The sequence below is a fragment of the Lithobates pipiens genome, unplaced genomic scaffold (assembly GCF_037356315.1).
Source record: "Lithobates pipiens isolate NorthernLeopardFrog02 unplaced genomic scaffold, aLitPip1_a1.2 Scaffold_8, whole genome shotgun sequence".
Classification (NCBI taxonomy): domain Eukaryota; kingdom Metazoa; phylum Chordata; class Amphibia; order Anura; family Ranidae; genus Lithobates; species Lithobates pipiens.
The window spans coordinates 507,318,562-507,341,888 of record NW_027507903.1 but is presented as its reverse complement, the minus strand read 5'-3'; the positions used below and the strand labels follow the sequence as shown (position 1 = coordinate 507,341,888).

The 23,327-nt window shown below is 42.1% G+C and overlaps 1 protein-coding gene across 4 annotated transcripts in view; it reads left to right on the top strand.

Annotated features, from left to right (window-relative positions):
- The window catches only part of PPARA (peroxisome proliferator activated receptor alpha), a 104,594-nt gene that overhangs the window by 50,722 nt on the left and 30,545 nt on the right, over positions 1-23,327 (top strand). For 3 of the 4 annotated variants that reach the window (XM_077469333.1, XM_077469334.1, XM_077469335.1), the window contains 3 exons: positions 9,648-9,750; positions 12,981-13,235; positions 23,041-23,198. In XM_077469333.1, the coding sequence (XP_077325459.1) occupies positions 13,007-13,235; positions 23,041-23,198 (387 nt within the window). In that variant the 5' untranslated portion in view covers positions 9,648-9,750; positions 12,981-13,006. Of the gene's footprint in view, positions 1-9,513; positions 9,751-12,980; positions 13,236-23,040; positions 23,199-23,327 lie in introns of those variants that run through there. The other variant, XM_077469332.1, reaches the window with a different exon arrangement.

Genomic DNA, 23,327 nt, shown 5'->3' with positions numbered 1-23,327 from the left:
CTTGTATCCGCCCCTTCCTGTCGTTTTCTGCAGGAATCTTGTAGTGGGCAGAGCTGGCTGAGGGTCTACCACAGCTCTGCACTGGCCAGTGATGTGCCTACTGTATTGAAGAATACATTTAAAGGCTAAGTTCACCAATTTTTTTACAAAAAATGAAAAAATAAAAAAAAATAAACAAATGCACATGATTTTACATGTATAAAAAAAAAAGTGCATTTAGTATTTTTTACAATGGAGCTTGAAAGGCATTATTCGCATGATCAGTGGATTCTAGGTACAAAGTCAGGCTCCTGCAGACACTCCAGACAGCTTTCTGGATGTACCTCCTTACAGGCAATAAGTGCAAGAAATGTCAGTGAACTACGAGGGTGCTGATAAGCGCCCTGATAGTTCATTGAGAACTACAAGCTGGTTCATTAATTCACAGATTGCTCTGAGTGAATGACGTGGCTATTTGAGCAGAGCACTGTATTTATATTGTGACAGCAGGTGCGGGGGGGGGGGGGGGTCTCAGTTTTTGTGCCCAGAGTTCAGCTTTAAAACCCAGCATTTGCTACAATACTCCTGTACCCTCTAGTGACATCCCCTGCACACAGAACACTCTGTGGTCTAGTAATAGTGCTCTTCTGAAATAACACCCAATAATTCCCATCGCTCTCTTCACCTCTGACAATGATCGGACAATGGAGGATTGAACCTCCCAGTGGGGAACAGACAGCAATATAAACTTGACAGAGGGTCTAACCCTTCTCTACCCACAAGCCGAAAAATGCCAAAAACACCTATTATTTTTCTGCATTGCAGTGCGATTTCTGTCTAAATATGTTGGAAAGTGACATTAGCACCAAGGCATGGTCATGCATTACCTTTATTCTGCATATATATATCTGTGTGTCAAGTTTAGTGACCTGCAATGTGTTTATAAACCTGGACAGCAATGCACCTAGGACACAGTCATTGTGTAACAACTCTACACACAGCATACTAATGTCATGATATGCTTATGTTTCCTAAATGTATTACAATTTTGTAACAATTAGTCTGCTATACATAGTAATAAATCTGTTTATAGGTTGTTAACCACATCACATTCCTTAGGCTGTTTATAAACGGTGAGAGAAACTGATGTTGCTCCTTCCACTGTGACATCATAAATCGGAAGCAACAAGGATTTCATTGCTTCTGGTTTCGGACACATGTAAATCAATCTTGGTTTGATCTCAGATGCTTTAGAGGCCAGAGGAGAGAAATGACTTGTCACAGCCCATGCTATCACAAGGGACATTGTTCAGCCCTTGTGATAGCAATAAGGTTGATAAAAAAAAATAAAAAAATGAAAGGTTTAGTGTTTAAAATAAAAAAAAAAAAAAATCTCCCCCCCCCCCCTCTGTGCTCAGGCGCACGTAAACAGCGATTGCACCACACGTGAGATATTGTTGCAAATGTCAGAGCGAGAGTAATGAATTCTAGCATCAGACCTTCTGTGTAAAGCCTGGTACACGCTGGGTTGCCCCCCCGAGCCGTTGTGTTCTGACAATGCTCTGCAAATATTATGTGACATAAAAATATGCAACACCCACCATTTTATTCTCTAGGGCCTCTGCTTTTAGCTTAAAAATGCAGATATTTAGCAGCAGAATGTCAGAATAGGCCTGGATTTGAACTGCTTAATAATGCAAAACTTAAAAATGACAGCAAATGACAAAAAACCACTAAACAAATATTTTAAAAACTTGTAATTGCTTTCAATGCTTCATAGACCATTTATATACCCCAAATGGGCCCATGATCCAATCCAATACACCACTAGCATTGTTGTTAGCCAAAGTAGAATTGGAATTTGACCTATATGTTGTTAGATTTGAACCAGATGACCCCTCCGCTTGACCCCCAACTTGATCAAACATAGCATGAAATTTAATATCAGGCTTTTTTAATTTCCTCACATATGCTCATTATGAGATCCATAGTAGAAGCACAGAAATTGAGGTAGTTACAAGTACACTGCTGCTCTACTCACTCTGAATTCCCAGAATGGCTGAATTATTTAAATAATACAGTTTGTTCTTTGGGAGGGTCGTATGATGTTGTCTTAAAGCGGTTCTGCACCTAAAATAAAAATATTAAAAGCCAGCAGCTACTAATATTGCAGCTGCTGACTTTTAATAAAATCACACTTACCTGTCCCAGGGTCCAGCGATGTCGGCGTATAATCTGGATATATCTGGATATAATCACTCCCACAGTCTTTCATCCAGAGGTGTACCTTGTAGTGCTGCACGATTAATCGTTGCAAAATCGCGATCTCGATTCACCCCCCCCTGACAATCTCTCCTGCTGAGAGTAGGCGATTCTTTCATATAAACATGTGGAGAGATTATCTGCTCACTCAGCTGTCAAAAGAAAGCATCCTGGGCAGTCTGCCAAGTTTAGAACTTGAAACATTGTAACTAAAGTTTACTTCTTAGATCAAAGGGAACTTTTGTGTAAACAAATAATCTGGGCAGTCTGCCAAGCTTTCAACAAGTGTAAATGCAGGAAATTTAACCACTTAAAGTCTAAATGTTTTTCTGACACTTCTTTCTTAAGTTAAAATCAATATTGTTTTCTAGAAAATTACTTGGAACCCCCAAACATTTCATATATATATATATATATATATATATATATATATATATATATATATATATATATATATAAATTTTTTTAGCAGAGACCCTAGGGAATAAAATGGCAATTGCTGCAATATTTTATGTCGCACTGTATTTGCCCAGCGGTCTTTCAAATGCAATTTTTTGGGAAAAAATACACTTCAATAAATAAAAAAATAAAAAAATTTAAAATGAAACAGTAAAGTTAGCACAATTTTTGTTTTAATGTGAAAGATGATGTTACGCCGCGAGAATTGTGAGAGAATCGTGATCTATCTTCTAAGCAAAAAAATTGTGATTCTCATTTTAGCTAGAATCCTGCAGCTCTAGTACCTAGGCTACCTATATCGGCCAGAGGTGGACCTAGGCTACAAACCCTGCACATTATACCTCCTCTGGACCAATCTTTATCTCCGCTAACTCACTATATTTTACCATCTACCAACCTGTTTTTAAATCTGCTTTTCATAATGGACTGAGAGATTATCTGTTCATATTTGCCATTATATATACTATACTGTGGAGTGACTATATCCAGATATTAGGATTGTCCCAATACCACTTTTTTCAAGACCGGGTACAAGTACCGATATCTTTTTTTCAAGTACTCGCCAATATTGATACTTTTTTTTTAATGTGACATGTGACAGTGACACTAATATGCAGCACTAATGAGGCGTGGACTGTGTCAGTAGTTTTTTTATTTTTATTACAATGCTTTTTTCTTTTTTTTTGGGGGGGGGGGGGGGCACACAGTCAGTGTTTTTTTTAATAAGAAATTTATTATTCTTAGTATTACTTTTAAATATTTTTTTACAATGTTTCTTTTTTTTTTTCAACAATGTTAGGGGCTTTGGTAAGATGTCAGGGGTGTAAACAGACCCCTGACCTCTCACCTTTGAGACATGGCAAGGGACTGAGGACAGAGATTCCCCAGTCCCTTTCTCAACATCCTCAACTGCACTGAGCATGAAAAGGACAGGAGACCGTGGCTCCTCTCCATAAACTGAGACATCATAAACACAGTTTACGATGCTCTGTTATGAATGGACAGTCAGTAATCATTGACTCTGTGCATTCAGAAAAGGAAGGAGCCGGTAAATGACATATTTACTGGCTCCTTCCTCTGCTCTTCATCCTGAAAGATCTGGGATGGGGGGCAGAGGAGGGGGTTGGACCAGAGGAGGGGGAACGGAGGAGGACAGGGGAGGACTGGAGGAGCCCATGGAGGAGCACAGGTGAGGACACAGAGGGTAACTGGAGGATACAGGGGACACTCAGGAACGATTGTGCAGCGGCAGGGGGAGTTATAATCACCAATCTCTCTGTGTGGCTTTAATGAAAGTGTCCAGGTATCAGACTAGGCATAGGGAGCATTTTTGCAGGAGTACAAGTAAATACTTGGTATCGGCACCAATACTAGTATCGGTATCAGGACAACCCTACTAGATATCTCACCATTGACACAATAGCCAAACCGAGTTTTTACTAGGTCATTCACACTCCTCTCTGATAGGCCATTGTAGCCTGTGGATGAAACCATGACACAACAAATTGTCCCCATCTACTCTTTTTCTTGGGTGGTCATACCACAGCCATCCAGAGGTGGACTATATGTTTTTACTGCTCTGTATGATTGATGTTTTTATCAGTGTCGTTTTCCACTACTTTTTGAAATGAATAAACTGTATTTTTTGCAATGGCGGGTGTATGGTGAGTGGAGTCATAAACCCTTACCATTTGGGTTGGTTGAGCTACATTGGGTTTTTATTTTTGAGTTTCAATCCTACATTCACCGTGAGCTCCCATCCCCTTCCTTCTCCTTATTTCTTTTTTGAGGGTCTATTATCTATATATATATATTCTATTATATTACAAATATTCTATTAGGCAGCACCTTCAGGGTCCTGTAACCTTCGGTGTATTATCTTGTGGTTATCAGACTTCCTGTGGCCACATTCGCTCCTTCACTGTATCTATAGAGGCAGCTTCTGCTGCCACCCAGGCTGGATTTGTTCATCTCCATCACTTTAGGACTGATAGGATTACCAGTTTACACAAGAAAGATACCATTGTTCTGCTTTGATTTCAGTTGAGCTGCAATATACAAAAGTTTTATTATTGGGTTTAAATACCCTTTAATAAAGAGTAAAAATGAATGGCAATAACAAGCTTATGATATTTCTCCTGCACCACAGAGCTGTGTAACCTTTAGTTTGCTGAAACAGAAACTGATTTATATTCCGTTACAAAACAGGAAGCCCAAAGAAAGTTAATGAGTTTATGGGGAGAGAAAAAGACTAGAGCAATCAGCTGATGTTACTCAGAACTATTTCCAGACAGTGGTTTGAAATGGTGGGTAAGGATTTTAATGGGGGTTTCCGACTATTATTAAAAGCTATATTAGGTCATGAGGATGTTTCCAACGTATACTATATCTCTCTGCTTGGCCTGTTACATACACACTACAATAAATATACAGTTGTCTCACAACCTGGAATTAACATGGATTGTTTGAGGATTTGCATCATTTAATTTTCAGAACATGCCCACAACTTTGAAGATTGTTTTTTTTTTTTATTGTGAAGCAATATAACATAATAATAAAATGACTAAATAACATAAAACAATGTGCATAACTGTTCACCCCCCTAAAGTCAATACTCTGTAGAGCCGCCTTTTGCGGCTATCACAGCTCCAAGTCGCTTTTGATAAGTCTCTATGAGCTTACCACATCTTAGCACTGGGATTGTTGCCCATTCCTCTTTGCAAAACTGCTCCAGCTCATTCAAGTTGGATGGTTTGCGCTTGTGAACAGCAATCTTTAAGTCTGACCACAGATTTTCTATTGGATTGAGGTCTGGGCTTTGACTCGGCCATTCCAACACATTTACATGTTTCCCCTTAAACCACTCAAGTGTTGCTTTAGCAGAGTGTTTTGGGTCATTGTCCTGCTGGAAGGTGAACCTCCGTCCTAGCCTCAAATCACACACAGAGTGGTACAGGTTTTTCTCAAGAATATCCCTGTATTTACCACCATCCATCTTTCCCTCAACTCTGACCAGTTTCCCAGTCCCGACTGCTGAGAAACATCCCCACAGCATGATGCTGCCACCACCATGTTTCACTGTGGGGATGGTGTTCTTTGGGTGATGTGATGTGTTGGGTTTGACGCCAGACATAGCGTTTTCTTTGATGGCCAAAAAGTTCAATTTTAGTCTCATCGGACCAGAGCACCTTACATTTTGGAGTCTCCCAAAACGTGCCAGTTTGTTTTTTGCTGAAAATAAAGGTTTACTTCTGGCCACTCTGCCATAAAGCCCAACTCTGTGGAGCGTACAGCTTATTGTCGTCCTATATACAGATATTCCAGTCTCTGCTGTGGAACTTTTGGTGTGCGGCCGTCTCTTGGCAGGTTTGCTGTTGTGCCATGTTCTTTCCATTTGGTTATGATAGATTTGATGGTGCTCCTAGGGATCATCAAAGATTGCGATATTTTTTATAACCTAACCCTGATTTTTACTTCTCAACATCATTGTCCCTTACTTGTTTGGAGAGTTCCTTGGTCTTCCTGGCAGTGTTTGGTTAGTGGGGCCTCTTTCTTAGGTGTTGCAGCCTCTGGGGCCTTTTAAAAAGGTGTGTGTATATGTAATCACAGATCATGTGACACTTATATTGCACACAGGTGGACATTATTTCACTAATTATGTGACATCTGAAGGTAATAGGTTGCACCAGAGCTTTTTATGGGCTTCATAACAAAAGGGGTGAATACATACGCACATGGCAATTATCATTTTTTTTATTTCTGAAAAATTGTTTTATATATATAACACAATAGTCTAAGTTGGTGAAGTAAAATTAGAAATATATATATATATATATTTCTAATTTTACTTCACCAACTTAGACTATTGTGTTCTGATCCATCACATATAATTCAGATAAAAAAAAATTGAACTAAAGGCTGTAATATAACAAAATAGGTAAAAAGCCACAGTGCCTTTTTTGCAAGGTACGCACGCGCGCGCACACACACGCACACGCACGCACACACACGTGTGTATATGTGTGTATATATATATATATAATGTGTGTGTGTGTATATTTTACCATAAGGCCTCATTCACACAGGCCCTTATACCCATAGTGAATGGGCCATGTCTTTAAACGCTTGGAGCCACCAGGTGCTGTGCGCAGGCAGCCCATTCATGTCTATGAGAATGCAGCGTCCGCACAGACACCTGCTCATGGACAGCCACGCAGGCTGTCTACTTTGGTGCCGCTCACCTGCATCGCTGTCAGATTAGGAAAACTGTGTCCGTGCAGCCACTGTGCTCCCATAGACAAAGAAATAAGACCTATAAGGCTGATATGCAGTGTGCTTGCCATACACTGATCATTGTTCAGCCGCTAAACGGAAGAGGTACAGATCCTCATCCATCTATTTTTAGCAGATCAAGTCAAATTGGATGTCGGCGGGTGTAAACAGACACATGTCCATTTACATTTGCCGCTCCATAGAGGACAATGGAGGGTTCAATTGGGTCTGCTTGAAAAACTGACAGGCGGACCCGATAGATCTGCTTGCGTGAAAGAGGCCTTAATTTGCAGGATTTCTTCTAACTTCTATGGGACAGGAAGTGGAGGTAAATCTCTCTAATGGGACACAGATGGAAAAAAAGAAAAAACTGACAGAGATTATAACCCTCCCTTACTCTTGTCTGAAAAAACAAAAAAATTGTTTTGCCTATATTTCTACTTTAAAATAATAATAAAAAAATAATAGTTAATCTATTTGAAATACTTATTACTTGTCATGAGACATTCCATGTGTTTTTCTGTAACAAAAGTGGATTAAGTACAACTGTCCAGAATATGGAAATGAATCCAGTAAACTTTCCCAGACTCTCGGCACTTCCAAGCAATAAATGAACTCCTAGGGTTGTATGTTCTGTACAATGTAACTTGTTCTGTTGTCCCAGCCATTGGTCACACAAAGCAGTGTCATGTGAGACGCTTGAAAACTCCATTATAGTTGTTTAAACTGGGACGTGGGAGATAACAGTGCTCAAGGTCACACACCACGCAACGCCAAACCGGACTTACTACATACTCTTCTGTGCTGGCAGCCATCAGCAGTTCCCCAGGTCAGCTGAGACATCTATCCCAGCTTCTGAAAGGATATCTGTCCCAAACTTAGTGTTTCTAAAGCCTTAACGTTTTTCACCTTTATACATTTTATGCAGTAAGGTGAATGAATGAATTAAATATTTGTATAGCGCACAACGCGAACTGAACCGCCTCAAGGCGCTGGTGAAAAACCTTCTGTGCTGTAGCTTCCCCTAGACCCCCCCCCTTTTTCTTAACTGAGTCCTATCCGATCCAGCGATGTCCACGAGCGCAGTGCCTCCAGCTGCTGTCTCTCTCCTCATTGGACAGATTGATAGCAGCAGGAGACATTGGCTCCCGCTGCTGTCAATCAAATCATGTGACACGGGAGCAAGGGGTGGGGCCAAGTCCTGTTGTCTGTTTTAATGGACACACCAGCGGGACTTGGGAGTGGGCCCGCACGGGTGCCCCCAGGGAAAGCGGCTTTCCGTGGGGGCATCCGATGAAGAGGAGGGGCCTGATGCACTGGAGGGGGACCCCAGAAGAGGAGGCTTGGGCTGCTCTGTGCAATGGTTTTGTATAGGCATGTATTGTAAGTATAGGCATGTTTGTTATTAAAAACTTTAACTCCAGGCAAAAAGCTAAATTCACACTTGAAATATGTTTGCTGTTTTATCAGCCAAAGGATTTGAATTTCTGTCAACCTAGTCCTGAGATTTACACAGCCTTAGGCAGGCCATACATGGGTCGAATTTCGAAAGAATTTTCTTTCGAAAATCTTATCTAAGAATTTTTGTTCGTATTTCGCACCATTAGTGGGCTGAAACACCCGATATTCGTGCGGCAATCAAATTTGAGTGATCGGACATGTTGGAATTTTGTTTTAAAAACAAACGATTTTCTAATCAATGATGGGAGAATCGTGCGGGAAAAGTAATCGAATGCGCATGTGGAAGAAAAGAAAATTCCCAGCCACGAAAATTATTTTCTGTAGCAACATGAGGTGAAATTGAAGGCTGGGTTGGCCGAATTTCAAAATCAATGATGGCACCATCGGATCACAAAACGCACACATTTTCTGATTTTCAAAAGAAAATTCTTTCGAAATTTGACCATGTATGGCCAGCCTTACTCGACTGTACAGTTAGACCTGGCTTTTCTCTGCTGCAGTTAAGCAACACAGCTAGGTCACTTCCCCGCCCCCCCAACCTGTGATTGGACAGTGAAGGAGCAGCAGCACACTCAGGTCATCTCTCTGCTCCTCCTGTCGGCATGTTCCTGGTTATGTGTATAGGACATGTTGGAGGCTGAGTACTGTAGTACAGAGGATCATAAGATGCTGATATCAAGTTACATTTAGATGTTTGCATTAGTTGTTTGTTTAGTTGTTTAGTTTTTGATAAATACATAGCTGTACTTACCTGTGTTTTACTCTATATCTACCTGGGGTACTTTAAATGTTCCTTCTCCTTCACAGTATTGTATTACTATAAAACAAGTGCTCTTTAGTTATTAAGAAATTGCCATTTTAGGTGTTTAGTAATTGTACTACTATGCAGTTATAAATATATTCCAACATAGACCTAAATCACACTGCGCAGTGCATAGCAATAAGCCTGTGCTGCAATGCATTAGCCAGGGTGTTCTGTAAACGCGTTAGCAGGTTAATGATTTGACATGTAGTTGTAATGATTAATCCATTACCTCCTGCTAATCACACTGAGAAGGATAGAGATAGAGGGGAGCCCAGGGAGCCTTTCCATCATGAGCCGCCCTCGGCGTGCTGCTGACACTGCTGAGCCCTGACTTCTCTGCTGTCACACGCCAATGTCCTGGAACTTTAGATTTTGTTGCATTGCTTACGTTTTTTTTTCTACTTTGCAGAGGAATATCTTCTTTTTTTTTTTATCGCCTGGACAGAAATGGAATGTTTGTGAAACAGTGCCTCAAAACCCCTGGTTTTCCATGGTCAGCAGAATATAGGAGGGTAAGCATATTTAGATTTACTTAGGCTGTTGCCATAAATTGTAGATAAAAATGATATTGTGTTTTCCATCAGCACATGTTGTGAGCTAATGGATATCCAAACCCAAGTAACCTATTGGGCTACAGGCCATGTAAAAAAAAAAGAAAAAAAAAAACTGTGCTTGCTGGCAATTTTTTCATTCAGCTCTGCTTTCATACATCACCGATCTAGTACAAGTGATAATAAATACACACTGTTTAAATTGACATAATCCTTTCTCTTTCTGTATGTGGATGATTACATTGTAATTATTTTAATAAAAAAAGAAAAAAAATCGAAGTACCTTTTTCCTAATGGATATACAGCTGTCACATGACCCAGCTCTTTCCCAGCCTGTCTGCAGGGAAACATAAGCAGGAGGAGCTTGTATTCCTCCGCTGCTGGTCACATGTTCAAAATAAAACAGTCTTTGGAATACAGAGTAAAGATACAAAATCATATCAATAAACTGTTTTAAATCATCATACAAATATATATTTGGAATCAAATCTTTATTATTTTTTTTTAACAATAACATGGTGTTGGCGGATTTCCGCTAGTCACGGGCTGTGTCACGCCCCTCCAGCCTGTGTCTTAGCCCTTGTACACACGGTCGGACATTCTGACAACCAAATCCGTTGGATTTTGTCCGAAACTGTTGCATACACACGGTCGGACAAAGTTGTCAGAAAGTCCGATTGTACATAACGTGATGACGTTATTTCATTACGACGGGACTACATTCAGGCTAGTAGCCAATAGCTTTGGTCTAGGAATTTGATCTGAGCATGCGTGGCACTTTGTCCGTCGGAGTAGGCTACACATGATCGGAGTATGTCCGATCGGAGCATTTTGTTGGAAAATTTTACGGACAAGTTGGAAAACAGTCCGATGGAGACCACACACAGTCAGATTATCCGACAAAACGGTCCGATAGGACACATTCCGTCGGAATCTCCGACCGTGTGTACAAGGGCTTAGAATAAGAGGGAGGTGAAGCCTCCATTATTCTGCTTGTAATATTCCCCCATTGTGTTTAGCTGGTTAGTAACCATGGAGGAGGAGGGAGGGAGTAGGCTGCCATTTACCAATGTGTATACACCCACATGTATGACACTATAGTCACATGGGCTGCTCAGATGTTATAAGGAGAAAATGCTCAGCATAGAAACTCACTGAAAACTGAGCATGTGCAGAGCTGCCAACGGAATGCAGAAAATGAATCTGATAATGACGGAGTATGAACAGCATGTAATACACCGTTTATTGATAGTTTATTATGATGTGGGTTTAGTGACAGCAGTCACCAGTTTTCTCTTTTACAGTGTAATGTGTAAGCTATATTATGACAGGGTTGAGCTACTTGTGTTTTGCCAGATGAATCATTTATGTCTGTTTTTTTCAGTTTCCTAACTCCTAACTTGTTCTATAGCCCAGCATACAGGATGCAGCACTTTGAAACACAAAAAAAATGTTGCGTGACCACAGCACCTACAGAAAGTCAGCACCTGGACCGCTAGTAAAATGAGAAGCAGCAGTCTGATGATCTCTCCTCTCTCACTCTGCTCTCTCCTCCTAACTGCATGCCCCATGTTAAAACCTGAACATTGCAGTACAACTGACTGGGACCTTGTGCTGCTTCTCCCACTGCTATTCCGAGCTTTTCTGTATAGGGACTTGCAAAAGGCTTATGTTATCTTAAATTCAGATACTTATACCACTTGCATTTAAAAAAATAAACTTAGTAATGTAATCATGAATACAGAGCAGATTTATTTTAGTCTTTCATATCTGTGTTAAATTGGACCTTCACCTCCTTAAAAGGCTTTAGGTCTCTGTATTCTCCTCCCTCCTTTGAAATATAAATGGGAGATTTAAAAAAAAAAAAAAAAAAGTTTACTTTTTTCTGTAAAGTGGTTGTAAACCTCGGACATGCAATATGAATAAAACATATCCCTCTACAATGTATACTTGTCATTTCTGTCTGCTGGGTCGTTCCTCTGCTATCAGCATGAGTCCCTTCTGACAAGTTTTCCTGACACCAATAGAAAAATGGTGACAGGAGAGGGAGCTCCAGCTGATTGACAACCTTAACTCTGTTCCAGTGTGCTGTGTGAAGGAGGATGTGCCCCCCTTCCCTCCAATAAGGGCTCTCCAGAGTGTGACTAAAGCTTTCCGCCTTATGCTTTCTGACAGCCCAGATAAGAGAATAGAAGACTGCAGAAATTCAGGTACAACTTATGTAGAAGGATTTGTTTTATCTCTGTATCACCTGAGGCCAGTTACTTGACTGGGTATATTATAAGGGTTTACAACCACTTTCATTTATCTGGCCTGCCCCCCACTGCAATTTACAGCTAGACGAGAATGATTTGTCTCTTCTCCCACAGCCTTCTAGGATATTCCCATCACATATTCCAGCAGCCATGGGAAGAGCCGACACACATCATCAGGAGTTTGCGCCTGAACCTGGAAAAGGCAGCTGGCTCAAGATCACTGTGGAGGACCACAATGGCAGCGTGGGACTCTGGCTAATGACCCCATAACAGCAGAATCGCAGCAGGACAGCGCTGGATCCTCTGGGCAAGATTAGAACAGCCTCCACTTTTCTAGAAAGGCTTTCCACAAAATTTTGGAGAGTGTCTGTGGGCATTTGTGAGGTCAACACTGATGTTGGATGAGAAGACCTGTCTCACAGTTGGCGTTCCAGTGCATCTCAAAGGTTTTGAGTAGGGTTGAGGTCGGTGATCAGCGCAGGACACTCAAGTTCCTCCACACCAAACTGGTCAATCCATGGGCTTGATTTAATAAAACTGGAGAGTGTACAATCTGGTGCAGCTGTGCATGGTAGCCAACCAGCTTCTAACTTCAGCTTGTTCAATTAAGCTTTGACTAAAAAAAAAATGGAAGCTATTTGGCTTCTATGCAGAGCTGCACCAGATTGTGCACTCTCCAGTTTTAGTAAATCAACCCCCATGACACAGTAATGCTGGAACAGAAAAGAGCCTTCCCTGAACTGTTACCACAAGACTGGAAGCACATTTTTACTGGAAACACTTGAACTGTGTAATTTGGAAGATACAGTAGATAGGTGTCAAGTGCCCATAAACTTTTGCCCATATAGTGTAGGTCCTTGTATGTTGATTTGGAATATTTAACTGATCTTGAATCACTGTTTTTGTAAAAGTAACTATATGTTTATTTCTCCACAGTGTAATGGTTACAGACACAATCTACCATGTCCACCATCAAGGTAGACCCAGATGTGGAGTTTTGCTCCATTGCTCCCTTGGAGGATGATGATCTTGGGAGCCCGCTGCCTAAGGAGTTCTTCACAGACTTGGGGGACATCCAGGATATCTCTCAGAATATCGGAGATGACGGTTCCAACTCATTCGGTGTGGCAGAGTACCAGTATCTGGGAAACAGCCCCGGCTCCAATGGGTCTATTAGCACAGACCAGACGGGTAAGTGTGCGGGAGAAGGTGTGTCTGGGAACTAGTGCAACTACATCCTCATCTGGCTACTCATGATTTCTCATGATACATCCTAGTGTGAGAGATTTGGATACAGTGGCAAGGGCAGGCTTTGGGGCTGCACAGGTGCATTTGTGCCCTCTAGGACTTAAGGGCCCACTTATGCTGGATGTGGGTTGCGGAGGTTTTCCTCATGTCACATACACCACAAGGAAAGTTCATTGAATTATATCTGTCTATCGCTCTTGTCCGTCACTGTCTAATGCCCCGTACGCATGAAAAATCGACAGATCGTCTGACTTTTTCACTTACTAATATGTTACTAAAGTCACAAAAATTCTCGTATGACAGAAAAGAAAAGAAAAAGTAATGTCATCTGTTGTAGTGTATTTGTATTGTATTTTCGGATGACAACTGCACTGACTAAGTGAAAATCGTACGATTTGGTATCGTACGAGGAAAATTTTTGTGCTTGTCTGATCTAATAATATCTGATGAAATGTTGTAATCGGCTCTCAAAAGCTCTGTACTAATGATCCAATTATTGTATGATCGCTTTGAAAGCGTTTTTTTTCGTCCGATTTTCGGATCGTGTGTACGGGCCATAATGGTCAGGATATCTTCTCATCAGAGTAAATTATGGAGCCAAGACTGGCTGCTGCTAGAAGGGCTAAAATACATCCCTTTCCTGGAAAAAAAAATCAGGATCAGAGTTCCTTTCTTTTAAGTTCTTGCCACATGTCTGAAGGCCTCGGCACTTGGTCATGTGATCTCTGATGAAGGGATTCAAGTTTAGAATAGTTGACTTCAGCAGAGGTAATGTGACCTAAAATTTAGCCCCCCTTTTACGTGTCACTGAAGGGAGCCTGAAACAGTGTTTTCCTAAGGAAGGATACATATTTCAGGAAAATTCTTAATATGGATTTGTGTGAACATTTGATAGTAGGTTTACGTTAAAGGTAACCAGAGGTACAGGTAAGTCAAAACCACAGTGCTAACAGGACACAAATAAAAGGGGTAAAAACAAAAGGGGAAATACCACCCTGATATAAAAAAAAAATAATCTATGCAAATCAAAAGGTGTAATTCTGCCCCTCTTATAGTTAAAGTGGAGCTTCACCCAAAAGGGGAAGTTCTTCTTTAAGGCCTCCTCCCCACTCCTCATCAAAAAAATTGCATTTCTGGGGGGAGGGGTCAGGTACCTGGTTTTGACAGAGATCGATCTAAGCGGAAGTTTTCCTACACCCCCCCCTACATACACAGGTCCCGGTAGACTGCAGGACCATTCACACCACGCAGTGCACTTGCACATTGGGCATTCAGCTGTGAAGCCACAAGTTGTCACCGCCGGGTGCCCACAGTTAAGATGGGGACTGAAGATCAGTAGCACAAAGGGCTCGGGTGAGCACAGCTTTGGATCCTGGGACAGGTCAGTATATGTCAGTCAGCAACTACAGTTTTTGTTGCTGCTGACTTTTCATTTTTAAATCAGACTGGAGCTCCCAGCTGTTAACAAAAATGAAGAGTGGAAGAGAAGGGAAATGATCAAATATAAAGCATTATGGAGAGTAAAGTCAAGCAGAAGGAAAAATAAGAGGTGGTTTTGTAGGAGGACAGTGACATGAGCCAGAACTTATTTTTGTCAGGACCAGTGAAGATGATTCTCTAAGACGTCTGGTGGGTTAGGGTTAGACCCTTTCATAAAGAGATTCTAAGTAATCGTGGAGTAGAATGAGCTGTAACAAACTGAGCAGATTTATTAGGATTTCTGCAAATTTTATATGATTGTGATGCCATTAAGGTGACCTATCTGGGTGCATTGGAGGCTCATTTGGGTCTTTACTGCTAACAGACCCAGAGGTAGGATCACTCCCAAACCTCTAATACAGTATCAAGAGGTTGAGCAGAATGAATTCTCTACACAATGCTTGAGAGAATCAGCCAAGAGGTGCAGAACACAGTAATGGATCATGAATATGTAAAAACCTTGTGAGCTGCTATGCTAATCCACAGCCGCCGGCTCTACCCACACCTTCTAATAATGTGACTAAACAAGATATATTAAAATTAGTGCAGCGCTAAAATAAATCATAATAGTATCCACTATGGTTATAAGGTGCAAAGGTATATACAATTCTAAATTAATACTTTGAAGTGCAACGTTCAAAAAGTTCCCCACACAAGTGTCAAGCCACTGAGACTCACTAGTGCAAGATCTGATTGCTTTGTATGTGGCCGATGAGACTGGAGTTCACGGGCAGCAATAAGGAGGCATTATACTAAAAGTTGATCGATCTTACCTGATCTTGTGGGCAGTTTATAATGAGGAGGAATATCAGAAAGAGAACCCCAGAGGATTGTTTACAAAGATGCATTTATATAGCCTATAAGGTGGAGGGAGCATTAGGATTTTGAGTATATACACAGAGGTGGATGCGTGTGGATAGACCGTTTATTTAACTGTTTCCTATATTCAACAAAATGGACTGACACACTCTTTTCATCAATTTAATTTATATAAGGACACTGCGTGAATTATCTGTGCACTTTATTGCATATCAGACAGTTTGATTTATATAAGGACAGTTGGGTTAATTTACTAAAACTGGTGCACACACATTCTGGTGCAGCCATGCATAGTAACTATCAGCTTCGAACTTCAGCTTGTTCAATTAGAGCCGGTTCAAACAGGGGCAACACGACTTTCATCACGACTTTTGGAGGCAACTTGGACACGACTTCAACACAACTTGGGGTGACTTACAACACGACTTTAAGTCGCCCCTGGCCAGGCGACTTTTGCCGTGGCCAATCAGAGAATGAGCTCTCAAGGGGGAACTCCACACCAAATTTATTTAAAAAATGTGGCGTGGGTTCCCCTCCGAGAGCATAAAAGGCCCTAAGGTCTGGTATGGATTTTAAGGGGAACCCCCTACGCCAAAAAAACGGCGTGGGGGTCCCCCCAGATCCATACCAGACCCTTATCCGAGCACGCTACCCGGATGGCCAGGAAAGGGGGTGGGGACGAGCGAGAGCCCCCCTCCTGTGCTGTACCAGGCCGTGTGCCCTCAACATGGGGGGGTGCCTTGTTCCGTCTTCGGGGGTCTTCTTGCCGGACTCCTCCGCTATCTTCTGCTAGCTCTTTTACTAGCGGAGGAGCCCGGCTTTCTTCTTCGCCGCCGCCCTCTTCTTCCGACTTCAGGGGTCTTGTCCCCCTCTTCGGGGGTCTTGTCCCCCTCTTCGGTTCTTCTTGCCGGGCCACCGCGCCTTCTTCTAGCTCTTTTACAAGCGGTGGCCCGGTCTTCTGTCACCGCTGTTGCCGTCTTCTGTTCTTCTATTCTCTTCTGGAGATGTTGCCTCATCGCTGTCTGCGGTCACAATGACAGGACACGCGGCGTGCGGTGACTTATATAGGGACATCACCGGACATCCTCTGGGACTGTGACATCATAATGGGCGGGGACATTATCCGGTGATGTCCCTATATAAGTCGCCGCACGCCGCGTGTCCTGTCATTGTGACCGGAGACAGCGATAAGGCAACATCTCCAGAAGAGAAGAAGAGAATAGAAGAACAGAAAACAGCGGCAGCGGCAACAGAAGACCGGGCCACCGCTTGTAAAAGAGCTAGAAGAAGGCGCGGTGGCCCGACAAGAAGAACCGAAGAGGGGGACAAGACCCCCGAAGTCGGAAGAAAAGGGCGGCGGCAAAGAAGAAAGCCGGGCTCCTCCGCTAGTAAAAGAGCAAGCAGAAGATAGCAGAGGAGTCCGACGAGAAGACCCCGAAGACGGAAGAAGACCCCCGGAGCTGTGCAATAAACTATTTTAACCCTTGTGTGTTGTGTTTTTTTTTTTTACATTTTTTTCACAGGTGAATGGGTAGGGGTAAATTGTACCCCATACTCATTCACATAGGGTGGGGGGGCGGGATCTGGGGCCCCCTTATTAAAGGGGGTTCACGGATTCCGATAAGCCCCCCGCCCACAGACCCCGACAACCAACGGCCAGGGTTGTCGGGAAGAGGCCCTTGTCCTCATCAACATGGGGACAAGGTGCTTTGGGGTGGGGGGGTGCGGAGCCCCCCCTTCCTCAAGGCACCCCCCCATGTTGAGGGCACGCGGCCTGGTACAGCTCAGGAGGGGGGGCCGCTCGCTCATCCCCACCCCCTTTCCTGGCCGGCCAGGTAGCGTGCTCGGATAAGGGTCTGGTATGGATCTGGGGGCACCACCACGCCGTTTTTTCGGTGTAGGGGGTTCCCCTTGTAATCCATACCAGACCTTAGGGCCTTTTATGCTCTCTGAGGGGAACCCACGCCAAATTTTTTTAATAAATTCGGAGCGACTTCAGTAGTGTGCATTAAGACGGCTCTCATTCACTTACATTGATTTTTACATGTAGCGTGACTTAAGGCGACTAGGGGCGACCTGAAGTCTGATCTGAGTCGCCCCTGTGTGAACCGGCTCTTAAGCTTTCACAATAAAACCTGGAAGCTGATTGGTTACTATGCACAGCTGCACCAGCTGCACCAGCTGCACCAGATTCTGTGCGCACCAGCTTTGGCAAATCTCACCCATTGTGTGGAGAACTTTTTACACATTGCACTTCAAAGTATTAATTTATAATTGTATATACCTTTTGCACCTTATATGCTTAGTGGACACTATTATGATTTATTTTATCACTGCGCTAATTTTGATATATACAGTAATGGATCATGTAGTGGATACTCTCTAGGTGAACTATGACTGGCAATGTCACAACCACCTACATGGCCAAAGGAGATCTTCCTAGAGATGTAAAATTTCTGGAAAATTTGAAGCTCAGAAAAAAAAACATTTTTTTGGGGAAAAATGGGAATTTTCTGAAAAACTGAAAAAAATGCTACATTAGCACTTTTTTGTCTTTTTAGGATTGAAAGTCATTCTGTTACGAGAAGGTGGAGAAAAACGATGTGCATTGTCATCATTGTTTTCCTCTTCACTTCGATCCATGAAGGATTTTTTTAATATCTACAGGACACTTGTTACATACAAGAATGTGTTTTGTCATCCTGGTAGCATTTGGAAATGCATATTTCATCTGACAATATTTGCAAATCACATTTTTCTTTTCAGAAGAACTTGTAATGTGAAAATGCCTCTATATGCTAGATGTTGATCTCACCATTTTTCTGAGGAGAGTAGGAAATAAAAACAAGAAAAAATGACTACTTTGCAAGAAGACACTAATCTATGGTTGTGTGTGGGGGTGGGGGAAGAACCAGATTACTGGTAATTAAATTATTATTTACACAAAAGTTTAGAAAGATAAACTAATGTAGCTAAATGATTCAGTTTTCTGGATTCAGAATCAGATAAATGTAAACGCTTACCCTTTTTAAATTAAGTATATACTTTCAGGTCCTTTTTGTTGCTCTGTATTTTCTTCCAATGCTTTTGTGGCCTAGTGAAGAGGACAGAACAAACTAAACACACCCACTAACATGCAAAAGCTAAACTGGAGCCTTTTTCTTGTTACAATAGCAGCACAGCACCTCCTAAAGGAAGAAATGCATACTGTTCTTGCATTGGAGGGTTCAGTTTGTTACCTAGTACGTACTTGTCCTCACTCAGTGCACAGAAATTAGAATAATCTGATATCATGCAATTTTTTTTAGAAATGATTTGGAAAATATTTGAACACCCTGTCTTAAAATATTCCTCATGTTAAAATAAAATATTCCACAATTTTTGTTTTCTTTTTAAAAAATTTCAAATTTTTGGGGAAAAAACAAAAAAGCCTTCAGGAAAAATCAGAAAAAAGTGATTTTTTTTCCCAAATTGTTCCGTTTTTTTTTCCGGGCCTTCACATCTCTAGATCTTCCTACTGGGCTCCTGGGAACCATCTGACAGCAGGAAAAGCCTCAGTTAAGAATCAAACTGTGACCTGCTTCACCTTTGCATAGAGTTGGTGTTTCTATTTTTCCAACGTATTGCATGCATCATTTGTTTTACTTAGCGCTGACTTATATAGTTAACAGCAACATACATACTGACCACCGTGAGTCAACTCTGAATTGGCCATAAGTCAGGGCAGAATCTGGTGACTATTCGGAAATTGAGAGAGTTCTCTAGAATAACAAGGAGGCTTAGGAATTTGTGGGAATAATTCTTCATGTGTTATTGGTAGGGGAAAATGGCCATTGGAATAAACTGTGGAATGGATTACAGAATTGCCATTGAGTACATCTGTGCAGTGACTCAGAACTAGTAAACTGTTTGTACACCTCCAATCTGAGTACACACTTTTTTTTTTTTTACAGTTTAGTGTTTAATAACTAAAATGTACTGGGCTGTTAAAAAAAACTTGTCCATCTCTTGATTTTTTGGATCGGAGTTCATGAAATCACTAAAATTTTCAGACCGAATACTTCCTAAAGCGGCCGAATTCTCTATTTTACACAATAGCTTGATAACAAAAAAAAGTAAAAAAATAGACACAAAAAAAAAAGTACAAAAAATAGTGCAATATCTGGTGAATGCAGGACAATCATGTATCTCAGCATTATGGGAATCTTCACAACCACTGACGATCCAACAATGGATCAGGAAGGTGGAGGATATCGGGGTGATGGAAAGTTTTACAAGCACAATATAAGATACAAATGAGAAATTTGTAAACATGTAGTTCTACTGGATTGAATTCTCATGTATGGACAACTTCAAACAATTCCGGTATTAGCTGGACAAGCGGGTGATGCCACTGCTATGCTGAATGAGAGTCTTTGGTGTCTGCGTGTTCTTATGTGTCTGCAAGCTCCTATTGGTCGGGATTAAATCCTCTTTTGCGACTAGGTCAAGTCATACCCACATTTTATATTTTTCCCCCTTCCCGAATATCTCTTCAAATTGATGACTATATGGGCATCATTTGGCCCCTCAGAAACCATGCGATGAGGTTTATGACAGGTCCACGGTGTAATTTTTCAGACCGGCTTCTGAACTACTTAAACTCCTGCTGTGCTCTCTGGCCTGTAAGGTTATGCTAATCATACTTAGTTTGACTTTAGTTATAGTTCATGAGGTTTTGTTCTATCTAAGCAATCTTTTTTTATGCCTTCATTGCTCCCTCTGTGTTTCTTTCTTTTTGTATCTATTGAAAAAGTACAAATAGAGAATGCAACAAAAATAAATAAATGACTGACTCGCCTGAGAGCGTGCTTTGACCAGTGCATTTTACAGAGTACTGTGACCGCTTCATAGTCCCCAGGAGAGTGCTGGCAACTGTCTTTATCCGCAGTGTCTTGGCCTAATCTTTATGCTTGGCCTGTTTACTGCCACCACCATCCCTGGTGTTTGTAGCACTGCCTACGTACTCTTCTTTGGGATGGCACAGGCCAATCCTTGCAGAGGTTCCATTTATTAAAGGTTTCTCCTCGTAACCTTTTATCGGCTTTTGTACCTGAACTTCTGGCCTAAATGGCATGGGCACTTTGAATCTCTTGCTGTTGAAAAATGTAACCTTGTTTGCAATTCTCCAGTTTGTAACACACTGAGACATATATGCTGAATTATTTGAGCGTTTATTTTTTTCCGATTCAGAACTGCTTAAATCGTATTTTTCTAAAGAGCAGTGATAGAATCACACAGGTCAGATAATTTGCATATAAGCAGCTCTCCCTGTGTCCGAATCTAAGAAAAAGCAGAACTGCACTACATCTGAGCACCACAAACCAAAAACGTGATTTAATTTTCAAAGAAAAAGATATCCATCCATGTCTCCATGCTTTATTTTGCTAGAGAGAAGTTACTGTACAAAACGTCACCTAGCATATCTGGCCATGGCCATCTTGATTAAGTGCAGATGATTCATGTAGCATTTACTTCCTGGTATCCATCTGCCCTAATATCAGGCAGGTGGGTGTGCTTAGCTGAGAAAACCACTCCTGTAGACTCCAAAGATGTATAACATCCTTTGCCTTGGACACAAACCAGAAAGTAACTGAACAAATGTGAAAAAAAAATTAAAACAAGTAAATATTATATAGTTTCCCTATCTATTTATTAATGCTAGCAGCTTAAAGTAATAATAAAGTCTTGTTTTTCAAACATGTCATGCTCTGTGCATTAGTTTTGCACAGCGGAACCTCGATCCTCCTCTTGGGTCCCTTGCTGGCGCTCCTGGCCCCTCCCTCCTGCCCCCATAGCAAGCAGCTTGCAATGGGGGCACCTGAGCTGAGCCACACCACCGTGTGTCCATTCAAACAAGGAGCTGCGGCTTGACCCTGCTCCTCTATCTCCTCATTGGCTCACTAACTTTGACAGGAGCGGAAGCCAATGTCGCCCGCTGTCTGTCTCAGCCAATCAAGAGGGAGAGTCCCTGGCAGCCGAGTCTCTTGTGCAATATCCCTGTATCGAGATGGGGCTCAGGTATTGGGGGGGCTGCTGAATTAAAATCCCAAATTCTGAGTTGTTACCAGAAGTAGAATAGGGGTGAAATCTTCCAATGTGAGTGAGTATGTGTTCTGGTGACAGAGAGGGAATTTCTCTCAGTTTGGACATATTTCCTCACTTCCTGTTGTGCTTGCAGGATAGGGAGTGAAGGAAATCTTCCCAACAAGACCCAGATGGCAAAAAAAAGGGTTTTAATTAATCTCTACTTAAATCAAAATTGACATACTTCAATCTGAACTCCAGCCTCCCCTTTAGTCTTGCACAGTTGTACAGGCTTCTCTCCTGTACTGGAACTGTTTACTCTGATGTCACTGCACACTGTGAGCTTCTCAGTTTGCAGCAAGTCAAATAGAGCCTGCCTCATTTCCTGGTTGGAGGACATCCAGTGTCATCTTGCTCTTTTCTGCCAGGCTGACTGTCCCTGGCCCACTCCTAATAAATAATTAAATTATGAATACCGTATATACTCGAGTATAAGCCGAGATTTTCAGCCCTTTTTTTTTAGGCTGAAAGTGCCCCCCTCGGCTTATACTCGAGTCACCGCTGTCTGCCTACCTGATCAGGCATGTCATGTAGACAGACGGTGGCCAGCGTGTCATAAAAACATACAGCGGCCATTCCAGTATTTAAAAGCCGCGCCTCCTCCTCGTCTGATAGGCAGAACACTCAATTTCCCAGCAGTCAGTTTTCAGCCTATCACGGACATCCCCTCATCCTCATACCTCAGACGAGGATGAGGGGATGTCCGTGATAGGCTGAAAACTGACTGCTGGGAAATTGAGTGTTCTGCCTATCACAGACGAAGAGGAGGCGCGGATTTTGAATACTGGAATGGCCGCCGTATGTTTTTATAACACGCTGATCGGTGGCTGCAGATGGGCACACGGAGGCATGCACAGGACACAAAGGATGAAGATTAGCACAGGTAGGCTGCAATGGACACAGGGAGGTAGGCAGATCTGCACAGGACACAGGGAGGCATACACAGGACACAGTGAGGTAGGCAGATCTGCACAGGACACAGTGAGGTAGGCAGATCTGCACAGGACACAGGGAGGCATGCAATAGACACAGTGAGACATGCAGCTGCAGATGGGCATTGTTGACCCTCTTTGCCACTTACAGTAGCTGCTGCATTTCCCACCCCCGGCTTATACATGAGTCAATAAGTTTTCCCAGTTTTTTGTGGTAAATTAGGGGCCTCGGCTTATATTCAGATCGACCTATACTCGAGTATATACGGTATGTAGGGATTATCTACAAGCGCTAAAGGCACCTAGAGTTATAGAGTTATGCAATAAAAGATTATCAAAGGTTTTTTCATACAATGCATTAAATTCTCCCTTACCCCTTCGTTTTGCTGCAGATACCCTCTCACCAGCATCCAGCCCATCTTCTATCACCTTCCCAGCAGCACAAAGTGGCACAGAAGACCCAAGCAAATCTCTAAACATCGAATGCCGGGTGTGTGGAGATAAGGCTTCAGGATTTCACTATGGAGTACACGCCTGCGAGGGCTGCAAGGTATGGAAAAGAAAAGTGTGTGTGTGTTTTGGATAAGCAATACACTGGGCATCATTTAGCCTGCAAGACTGAGGACATCTAAAAGAAAAAAAGAATTACTGCGGGGGACAACTCCTGAGAGGACAGGGT